This window comes from Oryctolagus cuniculus, chromosome 1 (genome assembly GCF_964237555.1).
Source record: "Oryctolagus cuniculus chromosome 1, mOryCun1.1, whole genome shotgun sequence".
Classification (NCBI taxonomy): domain Eukaryota; kingdom Metazoa; phylum Chordata; class Mammalia; order Lagomorpha; family Leporidae; genus Oryctolagus; species Oryctolagus cuniculus.
Window position 1 is genome coordinate 152816804 of NC_091432.1, and position 12928 is coordinate 152829731.

A 12928-nucleotide genomic window follows, 5' to 3' on the forward strand; every position below is an offset into this window, starting at 1 on the left:
GTAGATTGCAATGGCAGTGTTGGCAAAAGCAAGCAGATTATATCTTTTTTTTTTTAAATTTATGTATTTATTTGAAAGTCATAGTTACAGAGAGGGAGGGGAAGGGAGGGTCTTCATCTGCTGGTTCGCTCCTCAGTTGGCTGCAATAGCCGGAGCTGTGCTGATCCAAAGCCAGGAGCTTCTTCCGGGTCTCCCACAGGGGTGCAGGGGCCCAAGGACTCCACTGCTTTCCTGGGCCACAGCACAGAGCTGATCGGAAGTGAAGCAGATGGGACTCGAACCGGCACCCACACGGGATGCCAGCACTGCAGGCGGCAGCTTTACCTGCTATGCTGAAACACCGGCCCCAGAGAATACATCTTAAACCAGGTGGAAGTGGGAGCTGGTAGGACCAGGCTTGCTCTTTTGTACCAATCTTCTCATGAGAACTCAAGGGGTCACACCAGACCTACCTTCCTAGAGTAGCACTCCCATTGAACTAAGGACCTCTCATAAGGCCCCATCTCTAGAGGTTCTGCCACCTCCCTCCCAGCGCTGCTACCTTGGAGACAAGGCCTCCAGTCACACGAACTGTTTTGGGGACACACTTAAACTATATCCGGAGCACAGCACTGTGAAAGACAAACCTATTTCCATGGTTAACAGGAAGCCAGCTGGTTCAGGCAACGCTTTAGGCTGCACAGTTTTGCCACTCCGTGTAGTTTGTAGACTAGCAGCTCATTAGAGATGCACCTGTACTGAAAAGTCCAGACGGACTGAGTCACAAAAGTGCATTTTTAGCAAGATCCCAGAGAAATGAAATACAACAATAGAGATATACTGAGAGACGCATCCTTAGGTGATTTCATTGTTGTGCAAACATCACAGGGGTGTACACACACAAACCTAATCTATTCCATGCCTCGGGAGAGCCGATTTCTCCTAGGCTATATAAACCTATGACAGCAGAGGTTACTCTGCTAAATACTGTAGTCAACTGTAATACAATTGTATTTAACCAGAGAAGAGACAGCAAAAATGAGGCAGTAGGAATTTTTTTAGCTCCATTATAATCTCACAGGACCACCCCTGTATATATGGTCTGCCGTTGACTGACACACTGTGCAGTGCATTGACTATATATGTGAAAGGTTGAGAACTGCTGGAACACTAGATTTTCAAACTTAGATGCACACAGGAATTCCATGAGGAACTCAGACCCGGTGCCTGTGTCCATCCACCCTGGAAAATCTGGATTTGGTCCTGGCTGTGTCCTGAGCCACAGGATGCTTTAAAAAGCTAAGTGAATCTGATGTGCCTCTGAGGTTGGAAACCACGCCCAAGCAGAGGATTTTATCCTTGGCAGCATGATGTGCTCCCACGGAGAACTTCTTAGAAATACTGCCTTTTGGACTCCTTACTGGAGATTTGTATTTTCTAGATTTAGGAGAGAGGCTTCACTTTTCCAAGTGATTTCATCACTTCCTCTTTCAAATTTGAGCAACACTGTGCTTGACAGACTATCTGAGCATAGACTTCACAGCCTCTCTAGCCCATGATACTCCCCAGTTAGGTCCCCAGCTGAGTTGGTGTGGGCAATAATGGTAGATGCTGGGGCGGCCTGCGACTGCGGCTGCCCTTACTTCCCGTGGGAGGGACCTGCTCAGGGCAGCAGGGACTGATTGGCTCAAACAGATGCTCAGCATCCCTGCAGACCTGCCTGAATGTTGCCTGGATCCAATTCCATTTGCTTGATCTGCTTCCAACAGGGAAGAGGACCGTCACAGGTACTGCTTTGTGAGGTCAGGGTTCTTTCCTATGGGATCCTGATGAACTTCCCACCATCATTCCCCATGAACCTGCATAGGATTTTCCAGGGCATGAAGGGAAATCAGTGAAGAACTCTACCCAGCCATAGGCAACACCTATGAACAAACCATATCCTGTATGTCTTGAGAGCAGACTTTTCTCTGAGGAACACAGCTACATTAGCTAATTAGTGGAGAATTAACCCATTTAGCTGTGTCACTGTGCAAAGAACAGAAATCTTGGCTGCTGCCCAGCTCTCCCAAGTGGGGAAGAAAAAAATTAAAGTGAACACAACCAGTTATCCGTATAGAAGATTAGCTTCAATTTTGTCTCCAGAATTACTTGTAACATTTCTCGTGAAACTCAAGATTGGTCGGGGTTGCAAGGGACCAGTGTTTCAGCCTGATGTGCTCAGAAATGAAATCCTTCCTCCTCCTAAAACTCCTAAGGCTGGAGAAAAACTAAGGGGCTGCCTCTCCATGCTTTCCCCTTCTGGTTGTAGATATGCATTTTATTTTATATATATTATATATATATAATATATATATAATTGTGCTATAAGAGATTTTTTTTCATATATGGTACAAGTTTCTCCTTGGAGATCACTGATAACAAATTTCAGTTTTTAAACTTCTCTGGCAGTACATTTTAGATCTAAATCCCCAAAACTGTACTGAGGGGGAATGTGCCATGTGCGTGAGTTGTAGGGAAATGGAGGTTTACGTCATGTCTCTCTAGGGTGCATGAGTTGGCCTTGGATTATTAGTCAGCCTGACGACTTTCCTCTCTAAGGGCAACTTCTTGTTCCTTTCCTCTTCTCATTCTGCACTCACAAGTATTTCTGTCTAGAACAGTTACTGCCACCAGATGAAATTTGTGTCCTGTCTGCTCTCCATAAACAAGGAGTGGTTAATATTTTCTTGCCAGTGTCTAAAATGTTTTGGAAATTACCATTCTAAATAATCTTTACCAGATCCCAATATTATATGGGTGCAGGAAAGTTTTCTGAACAGTGCCCATCAAATGGGTACACTGTTGCACTTGTCAGGTGTGGCACAGAATATAAGTGGAAGCCCAAGTAGCAGGGGTTCCCTGCTAGGTCGGTGTCTAGCATCCCTAAGGAAGTGGCCCTGCTGGAGGCGCCTGCCTTCCTCCTGTTATGACTCTGGAGGCACAGTCGGGAGCCCACACCCAGCTGAAATGGCCCTCTTAGGTCTGATGCTGGCACTTTCCCCACTGGTAATTCCAACAATTACAGAACACAGAAAACTTTTTTTTTTTTCACATGTGACTATGGACCTTAGTTCTTGACGCTGTGCCCAAGGCTTTTGTCATTTTCTTACATGGTAGTTTTGGTGCTAGAGAAGAATTGAGGTACTCCACAAAAAGATTCCAAAGGGGGCAATTAATGGGCGCTCCTAGAAGCAGGCTCCCCGCTTCAGCAGGTGAGCGAACAGACAACTGGGTGAGCAGTCTGGCATGCTGTTTCCTAACTACTGCTCTCTGTTCCAGTTTTATCTCAAAGTCCTTTGTTTCTCACTTAGAACCGTATGGAAGAGAGCAAAGCCTTGTTTAAAACCATCATCACTTACCCCTGGTTTCTGAACTCATCTGTGATTTTGTTCTTAAATAAGAAGGATCTTTTGGAAGAGAAAATCATGTACTCTCATCTCATTAGCTATTTCCCAGAATACACAGGTAAGTGAACATTCATTCTGGGGGCCATGCTTCTGGGTCCATCCTGTCCACTCTTAGGCACCACGCTGCAGGGGCCTCTCCAGTCTGCTGGGAACAGCCCATCCCACCGACCTCTGAATGGAAGCCTGAGTTGCACTCAGTGGGTTTTCTCACCTCAGCACCTCTACTCGTGCCTCCCCTAGTGCCTGGCATATACTTGCCCAACTCCTTTGCTTTTCCAGAGCCCGGCTCAGGCTGCTTCTCCTTGTGAGGGCCTTCCAGATCCTTTCCTGTCCACTGGTGTGGTACAACAGTGCTGCCTCCTGCCTGCTCCCTTGGCTCCCCTGCTCCCTCTTGGCTGTCACTGTGCTGTGTAGTGTTGCCTGCTCACTCACTCAGCTCCCCCCCGTCAGTTCTTTGGGTCTGAGCCTGTGCCTAATTTATCTTTACCTTTCCAGCACCAGTCAGAGCTCATGGCACTTCCTATGTGTGGATTAAAGTGTGGCACCCTTTTTTCAGAAAAAGGGGGCATGTCAAGTTCTGGTCCAGGATGTCTCAAATATTACTAAGCTTGACACTGAAATTCAGAGAATCAGTGTTCCAGCTCCCCCCTTTTTCCTTTTAGTTGCCACACTGTTGGTGCAGCAAAGATCCCTCAAGCTTTAAAATCAGCCTAAAAATGTTTCTAGTCTTCCTTTTCACTTTTTAAGCCCACATCTGTTTATATGTGTTAATAAGGATTACTTCTCTTCAAAAGTCCTCTAAATCAGAAAACGGAGTTGGGTCACAATTCTTGTTTTTAAAGATGGATGTAACTGAAAGGCGCAGCAGCAGCAGCAGCGAGATTTCTCCATCTGCCAGTTCACTTCTGAATGGCTGGAGCCAGGAGTCTCATCCTGGTCTCCCGTGCGAGTTTCAGGGGCTCAGGTCCACGGGCCATCTTCTGTTTTCCTAGGCACTTTAGCAGTGAACTGGATCCAAGCAGAGTAGCTGGAACCCAAACCAGCGCTCCAATAGCCCACTTTGCCACAGTGTCATCCCAGGTCGTAATTTTTAAACAAATCACATTAAAGTATAATTTTTAGATCCTACTGGATACTTTAAAATCCATTTTATGGGTTCATGATAAGATGTAAAAATAATGCTTCAAATACATTATTCTATACAAATATAGTAAGAAAGATAAAAAAGGATCCCCAAATCAGAGCAAGAATACAGTAAAAAGGATTCTTGGGAAACATGGTGATGACTCTGTATCTTTGTTTATTCCTCTTAATCACATTGGTATCTAGGACCAAAGCAGGATGTCAAAGCTGCCAGAGACTTTATCCTGAAGCTTTACCAAGATCAGAATCCTGACAAAGAGAAAGTCATCTATTCCCACTTCACCTGCGCTACGGATACAGAGAATATTCGCTTTGTCTTTGCTGCTGTCAAAGACACAATCCTGCAATTAAACTTAAGGGAATTCAACTTAGTTTAGAAGCACTGCCCTTCCTCCAGACCAGGAGACAATGGTTTGTAAGCCCCTCATTTTATTTTCAAGTGCTCTGACATCATCGCCTAAGCCAGGCCCTTGTCCCAGGCACCAAGGACATCATGCAGACCCTGGGAATAGAGATGGGTAATGAAACTTCGAGTTTAGTTTACTATAACCTTCTAGAGGTTTTTTATTTCCAAGTTTTTAATAATTATTTTCTTGACTAAGATTTGTCTAATTTTTTTATTTGATGTTTTATAGAATTTTAAGTGGCCACTGTGATTTACTTTAAGTATGTTTAATAGTAGGCACTAAAAATCATTTGAGAGGGGCCTACTAATTTATAGATTATGCCTTGAGACCTCCAGGATTAATCTGGGTCTTTTTTTCCTCAAAGGAATATAAATGCGTTTAAAGCTTTTTTATTAAGTCTTAGAGGCATTTTCAATTGTTTTTCTCTAATGCTGAAGAAAGACTACTTTAACATGCCACTGAAAACGGTTCTTTTTGTGTTAATTTTCTAAGCCAAGTTAACGAATTAGTACCTCTAATTTAAATATTAAGAAGGCTAAAATTTAAAATGTGCTGACTGGGTTTTACTATACCTTCTATTTACGTAATGACTCTGATTTGAGCTTCCTCCTGAGCAAATGCTCTTAGAAAGAAAAAGAATCCCGTAATAGTTCCTGAGGCTCACAGTGCCCTCCCAGGCAGCTGTCCCATGGCAAAAGATCGAAGTGAAGCAGTGTCCCTCTTGTCCCCTCTCCCTTGCCCTGTTCTGCTTTTACTTGAAGCATTTCTAAACAACTGCAAAACCAGGTTTGGGTATTAGGAACTAGATGACCACGACCACGCCAACTCAGGAGTGTGTGTCATTTGGTTCCTGGAAAGGAGTGGCAGGAGCCGCCCTCATCTATGGGACACTGTGATGGAACCAAGGACTTCCGTCCGTGTTCCGCATGCACAGGAACCGCGAGGTCTGCCAGGCTGTGAGGACCTGTCCCCTCCGGCAGGGGGGTGCAAGGAGGGAAGTCCACTGTGTGGTGGCACCGATCTTCTGATACAACACAGCACCAGCTGGGGACTGAAGTTGCTCAAGGATGAGCAGATTTTTAACCATATTTGTGGGGCACATTAATATTCAACAGTTTGAAATTCATGTATGTTGCAAAACTGTGGCAAACTACAGCCTTAGACCCACAACGCCCTCCTTGTGGGGATGCATAATTTGCAAAGTAGCCGAGTGAATTATGAATAGTCTCCTGCATCCCGATGATGCCTCTCCATTATGCATTCTTTTCCAGGGCACCTGACAAGGGCATTCCTGTCTTATGGAGGTTCTCACTTTTTCTTCTTTTTAAAGCAGCAAGAAATTATGATTCAAGGATCTGAAACCCTAATGTTACAGGCAAAGCCTCATTTTTGTGGAATATAAAACACTGTTTCCTTCACTTCCAAGAGCTCGTTGAGAGAAGCCACTACTAAGTCATGCTCCTGCAGCATTTCTGGGTAGTGGGACACTGCTCCTCGATCCTCGCTGAGGACCATGTCTTGCACTTCTGCCATTCCACTTACTCTAGGAATTGGGGCAATCTGTAATTTGATACCAGGGTGAATATCCTGTTCTGCCTTGCTGATGTGGGGTGTCCTCTAACCTCCTTCTCTTTTGGAGAAAGACAAGACTGTCCAGATTCCATCTTGTTGGCCAGCTCTTCCACTGAGGTTGTATTAGTTTCACTGACTAAAGGGTCAGAAGTAACTCCTTCTGCAGTTCTTTTTGAGTCTTGCAAAATACTAAGAACTTCTCGCAGCTCTTGTATTGATGTTGCCCCCTTTTTAATGGCCTCTTCATATAGCCCAGTGACATCAAAGGTGCCTTTACTTGCCAACAACTTTGCTTTGCAGATCCAGAATTTAGCAAATTTTCAGCCTCAAGAATGCTGGACAGTATGGCAAGTATGTCACTGGAAAGCGTACCCTCTTCAATGAGCTGCAGACATTCTGTAAGTTTTGTTGATTTTATTGGACAGCTCAAATTGAGCTTTCTTTTCAATGCTCTTCCAGAAATATTCATTTCCTCTATTTTTAAGTTCCATAAAAGGTTGCTTATAGATCTTCCCCTTAGATTTCTGCCATTCTTCCAGTTGTTTCCTTTGATCTTCTGCTGTTCCTAGCCGTGGCTGTGACTCCAGCTTAAGTTTTGGGAGCTGTCATGCTCAGAAAACTGTTCTGAGGAAGAGCCCTTTTCAAGTGGGAGTCCAAAGTCTGCTTTTTGTTGAAAGCTGTTGCCATACTTAAGTTGGGCATGCTTGGAGTGACTGAATGAGAGCTGCAAATGGTCAGACTAGGCTTCTGGTTTATTGGTTTCATTTTTTTGCAGTATACACGATGTCTGGGGTCTAAAATAAGGCTGCGTGGATTTCTGGTCTGCCTGATGCTTGTAAGTCTGTTACGTACTCCCAGAACAAAATTGGGGTATGTCCTGGGTTTGGTATGTTTTGCTTTCTGTTCAGTAAAGGGGTTTAACTTAGTTTCACTTTGTCTTCCATGGTTACCCCGTCAGCCTTTGTATCCTTGACCTCTGGCTTCTCTGACACTTGGATCCTACTAAGGGTCTGAATACCATGAGTGGGAACTGTCCTCGAGGGTTTTCCTCCTGGCCTTATGAGCTCTCCTCTAGAAAGCTGCTGAGATTTCAGTGGTACAGTCCTGATTCGTGTTTCTCCTACAGTTTATTAACTCTTTCAGAACTGCGCTATTCACCAAACTTTTGCCCATGCCTTTTTAGGAGCAAAACTGCTCTTGGTTTGATTACAACAGTTAGTCTTTGCCTTACTTACAATACATAATTCAGGGCCTGGTTTCCTCTGAGGTTCTGATAAAAGTCTGTTTCTCTCTTTCAGAAAGCTATCTGAGGATTCCTTTTCAACATGGGTGTTGTCCACAGAGGCTGTACATTAAGTGATCCCTTTGGTTTTCCTGACAGTTTGGGTTAGAGAAACATGCCCAGAAGTTTGGGCAACTATTCTTGGCGTTCTGGTCCTTCAGTTTCCCCTTGGCTGCTCAGTACTCCTGGAGCTTCCGCTGCAGCAGAGGCGGGGCTGCGTCCCAGGCCCACCATGACTCCTGAGACAGGTTTTCTTCAAAGGCCCCTCTAATTTAATTTTGTCACAATCTGACCATCATAGAGCCAAAGCTGACATATGGTGAATGGGCATATAGCATGTATGTTGTATTGGTGAAAATTGTACTGTATATTATATATAATATATATTCTAATGTTTATGACCAGGTCTTGTACACTTACCAAATGGCTATGTTTGAACTATGTATGCTATGACTTTCTGAGGAGGCTAAGAATATACCATTCTACCACTTGCAAAGGACTGTGTTGTATTTCTTAGAGCTCGTGGTTGATTGATAGTTCTGCCTATAGAGAAAATGCTGTGGCCTTAACAGTAACTCCGAAACTTGCCTCAAGAGGAAGAAATGGGAAAGGCTGTATTCATTTCATTATATTGGGAGTTCCCTTAGTAGCTGGTTTGGTAAAGCAGAATCCTCCAGGAAGTACAGAGGGCTTCAAACTAAAGGGCCCGATGATTGTTTCTGCTTCTCATCTCAAGGCGCACACAACCTTTAGGGATTTAAGGTGTGATATGTCTAACTCACAATGGTTTGCCTTCATGATGGTGTGAAAATGTTCAATAAAAAACTTTCAATTTGGACCTTTGATCTCTTCCTGGGAAAGCAGCAATGCTAGGCAATGAGCCACAGCTGGTACACAACTCGTCCTCTACCGTGCACTGTCTTGCGAAGCTAGAATGTTGGGTAGTTAGGTATATTAAATGCATTTTGGACTGTTCAGCTTACACTCCCATGATAAACTGAGGAGCAACTGTACAAAACATAACAGGCTTTGTTATAGAACATTGTGCAGGTACTCCAATAGCTGTCCCAAGCCTGCCTTCAGCCAGGTGCAAAGCAAAGAACACAAGTGCCAGAAATAACTCAAATTATGCTTATAGTCAGAGATTCTACCATGCAACATCAAGCTTTGAAAACTAATCCTCAGGTGGAGGACGCCCGGCTGTTTACAGCCTTCAAAATCATCGGGTCTGGCCCTGCCAAGGCAACCACAGGTGGGACTCAAAATTAAAAAAATCCTATAGCAGACCAGTTTTAAAGCTGATAATGATGTTGTAAATATCCAAATGGTCCTTGGCAGAAAAAAGGTTCCCTACCTCTGCTAGATGAATGCAACAGCAAGTTTTCATGGAACTTGACAAACTGATGTTTTCAAAGTTACCTGGAACAGTCAAGTTCAAAGACTAGCCAAAACAGTTTTGCACAAAGAGCAAAATGGTGGATGATTAGCCCGTCAGGGATTCTAGAAACAAGATAATCTCTCCAACTCCTCATGTGCTAAAATTATGAACTGGGTCTCAAGAGAATCAAGGAGATTATGTGGACATTTCAAGCACTTTATCTTTGGCTGACGCTTAGACTACACAAGAAAATTATGGCTTCAAATCACTAGTTGCAGGAGGGCTGTCAAATCATGCAAAAGGTGATAACAAAGTATTTTGCTTACCTTACAAAAAGGCTGAAGTCTCACTATTAGAGGTAAAATTAATTTCCTCTGCCAATATTGATTCTGCAGGTAGAAAATTCTCCTTACCTTTTTTCAAAACACACTCATTACTTACTGAGGAAATGAGCCATTGAAGTTTTCTTGAGGTTGAGAGGTACAGGGCTGTAATTAAGGATTCACCAAGTATTACCACATAAGCTTGTAGTTGACAGTTATCATGCTGGGCTGCTGTCCCAGTTGCCTGACAAATCAACATTTATTTAGATCTTAAAGAGGTAGAATTCAGATAGACAAGGGAAGTCTATTAATGATGTTTCTAGTTCTGTCCCATAAGTAAAACAAAAGCAGACAGAAGGTCAGAAATCTTTGACTTAATTTATTTGAAAAAGATAGACATGGCTAAACTGGGCAGTCATCTTACCATGCAATCCAAGAAATAATTAGTTTAGAAAAATGTCATCTCCTTACCTTTTTTCAAAACACACTCATTACTTACTGAGGAAATGAGCCATTGAAGTTTTCTTGAGGTTGAGAGGTACAGGGCTGTAATTAAGGATTCACCAAGTATTACCACATAAGCTTGTAGTTGACAGTTATCATGCTGGGCTGCTGTCCCAGTTGCCTGACAAATCAACATTTATTTAGATCTTAAAGAGGTAGAATTCAGATAGACAAGGGAAGTCTATTAATGATGTTTCTAGTTCTGTCCCATAAGTAAAACAAAAGCAGACAGAAGGTCAGAAATCTTTGACTTAATTTATTTGAAAAAGATAGACATGGCTAAACTGGGCAGTCATCTTACCATGCAATCCAAGAAATAATTAGTTTAGAAAAATGTCATTAGTGAGCACAGCTAACCAAGTTTTAGAAAAAAGACAAAATTTCAAGAGAAAGAACTTCACCACAAATGTTTGTGTTTAAAAATTATCAGAATACACAAAACGGGCAACTGGGCTAAGCCCACATAAAAAATAAGAACAAAAATATAATGATGCAGAAATATATATATTTTAAAAACTATGACAACCATATTTTCACATAAGCATTTCAAAGAAGCAAAAATTATTCACTCAACATAAATATTAGCAACAGAAAATATTTTTAAAGTGCATCATCCTTAAAAAATTCATTTTCATATAATACATGGTTACATAGAGATAATTTTAAAAAGTCAGTTACAATGTATCTGACCTTGTAACAAGTCCCATATATAATTTCTAGTAGTTTGGGTATAAAAATCACTGATACTGTGAACATCTGAATGTAATCTATATTTTAACTTGGATGTTTTTCAGCCTAAGAATTGGGAACCTTTGGGTAACCAATTAAACATACAAAGTATGATGGATTAACAAGATTGGTAGGTTTTTCTGACATGGTCTACTTTAAGTGAACTTCTGATTATTAGATATTTTATCAATCTCATAGGGTTTCTTGTTACAGGAACTTCATGAGGAAGAAATACATTAAGGTATCCAGGCAACACTAAATGGATGGTGTTCAGTGAAAGAGGGAAAATTTGTATTTTGTGTAAAGCAATAAAAATTTTAAAACCTATAAAATTTGAAGTTACACTTCTCAATGTAGTTCCATGGGTAACCAAAACCAACTCTTTCTTTGGAAATGCTATGTTGCTTCTAAAAAAGTAGAACTAACCCATAATTCTAAAATAATATAATTTTAAATGGCATGGAAGTTTATCTTACGAAAGAATAGAGTATAAAAAGGCTTCTGTTAAAGAAACATGAGTGAGGTCTGTAATGGAATAGGAAGCAGCATTCCCTCAATGTGCTGGCCTTACTTTAAGGATAGTCCTGAAACAACTACTACAGAATGGTGACAAAGAACAGAGGGGAAACAAAAGTGCTGTACTGACCAACAATTAAAAATACAGATTAGAATAATCACAACATTTTACCTGATGAATGCTGGCATGGTTAATTGGCATTAAGACATAACTTCAAGAGTATCTTTCAAACGATTAAGTAGGAGGGGGAATGTCCTTTCTGAGTGAAGGAGATGTAGTGATACTGAATAGCACCAAAGAAAAATGATCAAATTCTGTACTGAGTCCTGCATTAAGAATGCTAGTGATCCATGTTTTCTACCTGGACTTTAGAGAAATGTGGAAATTCATTATTTTTTGTTAAAATGTATTGCCATTGGCTAGCACTCCTTAGTATCACCACAGAGAATGAGTATTTTATCCCTAAAGGAATGTCCCCTATACATTAGTTGCCCAGTTTTAACGGCCATTATAATCAGTCAGAAGGTAAATGGAGCAAATTTAGTTTACTCGAAAGGAAAACTACCTCTGAATCTGGTAAAATGCTTAGTGGTACATGTTGTTAAATGACAGCCGGTAGCCTTTACTGGATCTAATTTTTTTTTTCAGGTCCATTGAATGACATGAGGTTATCTGTTGCACACCAAGAAGGAAAACACTGTACAAATCATAACAATAGCTCTCATCTGCTCAGAGTCTGAGGACTTCTGAGTTAGGGCTCTACAGACTGCTCATGCCTCTGACAGCAGTTTTTCAAGGCTTATTATTGGAACTCAAAATGGAATAACCCTTTATATTGTGACCCATTAAACACAGTATAGAGTATTTAATTGAAACAGTATTTCAAGATGCAGTATTTAAACTTGTTACCTGCTCTACTGTTCCTCTATTTCACTTTGAAAATATGCTAGTCTTGAAGTGCTAAATTGGTTTCATGACCTCCAAAAGACCAGGAGCTACAGCTTGAAAAACACTGTCCTTAAGGATATTGGTTGCTCTTGAGAAAGTTACAAAGCAGCAGCCCAGGGGCCGGTGCTGTAGCATAGAGGGTAAAGCTGCTACCTGCTGCACTGACATCCTATATGGGTGCCAGCTGTTGTCCTGGATGCTGTACTTCCAGTCCAGCTCCCTGCTGCTAACATGCTTGGGAAAGCAGTGGAGGATGGCCCAAGACCTTCGGCCCTTCACTCAAATGGGAGACCCAGAGGAAGCTTCTGGTTCCTGACGTTGGATCAGCCCAGCCGTAGCCATTGCAGCCATTTGGGGAGTGAACCAGTAGATGGAAGATACCCCTCTCTCTTACTCTGACTTTCAAATAAATAGATAGGAACAGCCCTGGAACCCAGACTTTACTGAATAATGTTGCCAGAAAATACTGAGGCCAGACATGTATTTCCATTTTCTTTCTTTTTAAGACTTAATTTTATTTGCGAGGCAGAGATGAAGATAGAGAGAGGTCTTCTATCTGCTGGTTCACTCCCCAGATGGCCACAATGGCTGGAGTATCTTCTGGGGCTCCCACATAGGTGCAGGGGCCCAAGGACTTGGGCCATCTTCCACTGCTTTCCGAGGCCATGGCAGAGAGCTGGAATGGAAGTGGAGCAGC

At 42.1% G+C, this 12928-nt stretch overlaps 1 protein-coding gene, 1 long non-coding RNA gene and 1 pseudogene across 8 annotated transcripts in view; 1 reads left to right on the forward strand and 2 right to left on the reverse strand.

The window, feature by feature from the left end:
- The window catches only part of GNA14 (G protein subunit alpha 14), a 224524-nt gene extending 215854 nt beyond the window's left edge, over positions 1-8670 (forward strand). For 6 of the 7 annotated variants that reach the window (XM_070050562.1, XM_017341945.3, XM_070050569.1 and 3 more), the window contains 2 exons: positions 3333-3486; positions 4758-8670. In XM_070050562.1, the coding sequence (XP_069906663.1) occupies positions 3333-3486; positions 4758-4948 (345 nt within the window). In that variant the 3' untranslated portion in view covers positions 4949-8670. The remainder of the gene's footprint in view (positions 1-3332; positions 3487-4757) is intronic. The other variant, XR_007924456.2, reaches the window with a different exon arrangement.
- LOC138844077 (uncharacterized) lies at positions 45-3337 on the reverse strand. The gene is made up of 2 exons (XR_011379481.1): positions 627-3337; positions 45-249 (listed from the first exon to the last, which is right to left on the reverse strand). It is a non-coding gene; the product is annotated as an uncharacterized lncRNA (long non-coding RNA).
- Positions 6166-7902, reverse strand: LOC100340458 (cytoskeleton-associated protein 2-like pseudogene; annotated as a pseudogene).
- Positions 8671-12928: the final 4258 nt, after the last annotated feature.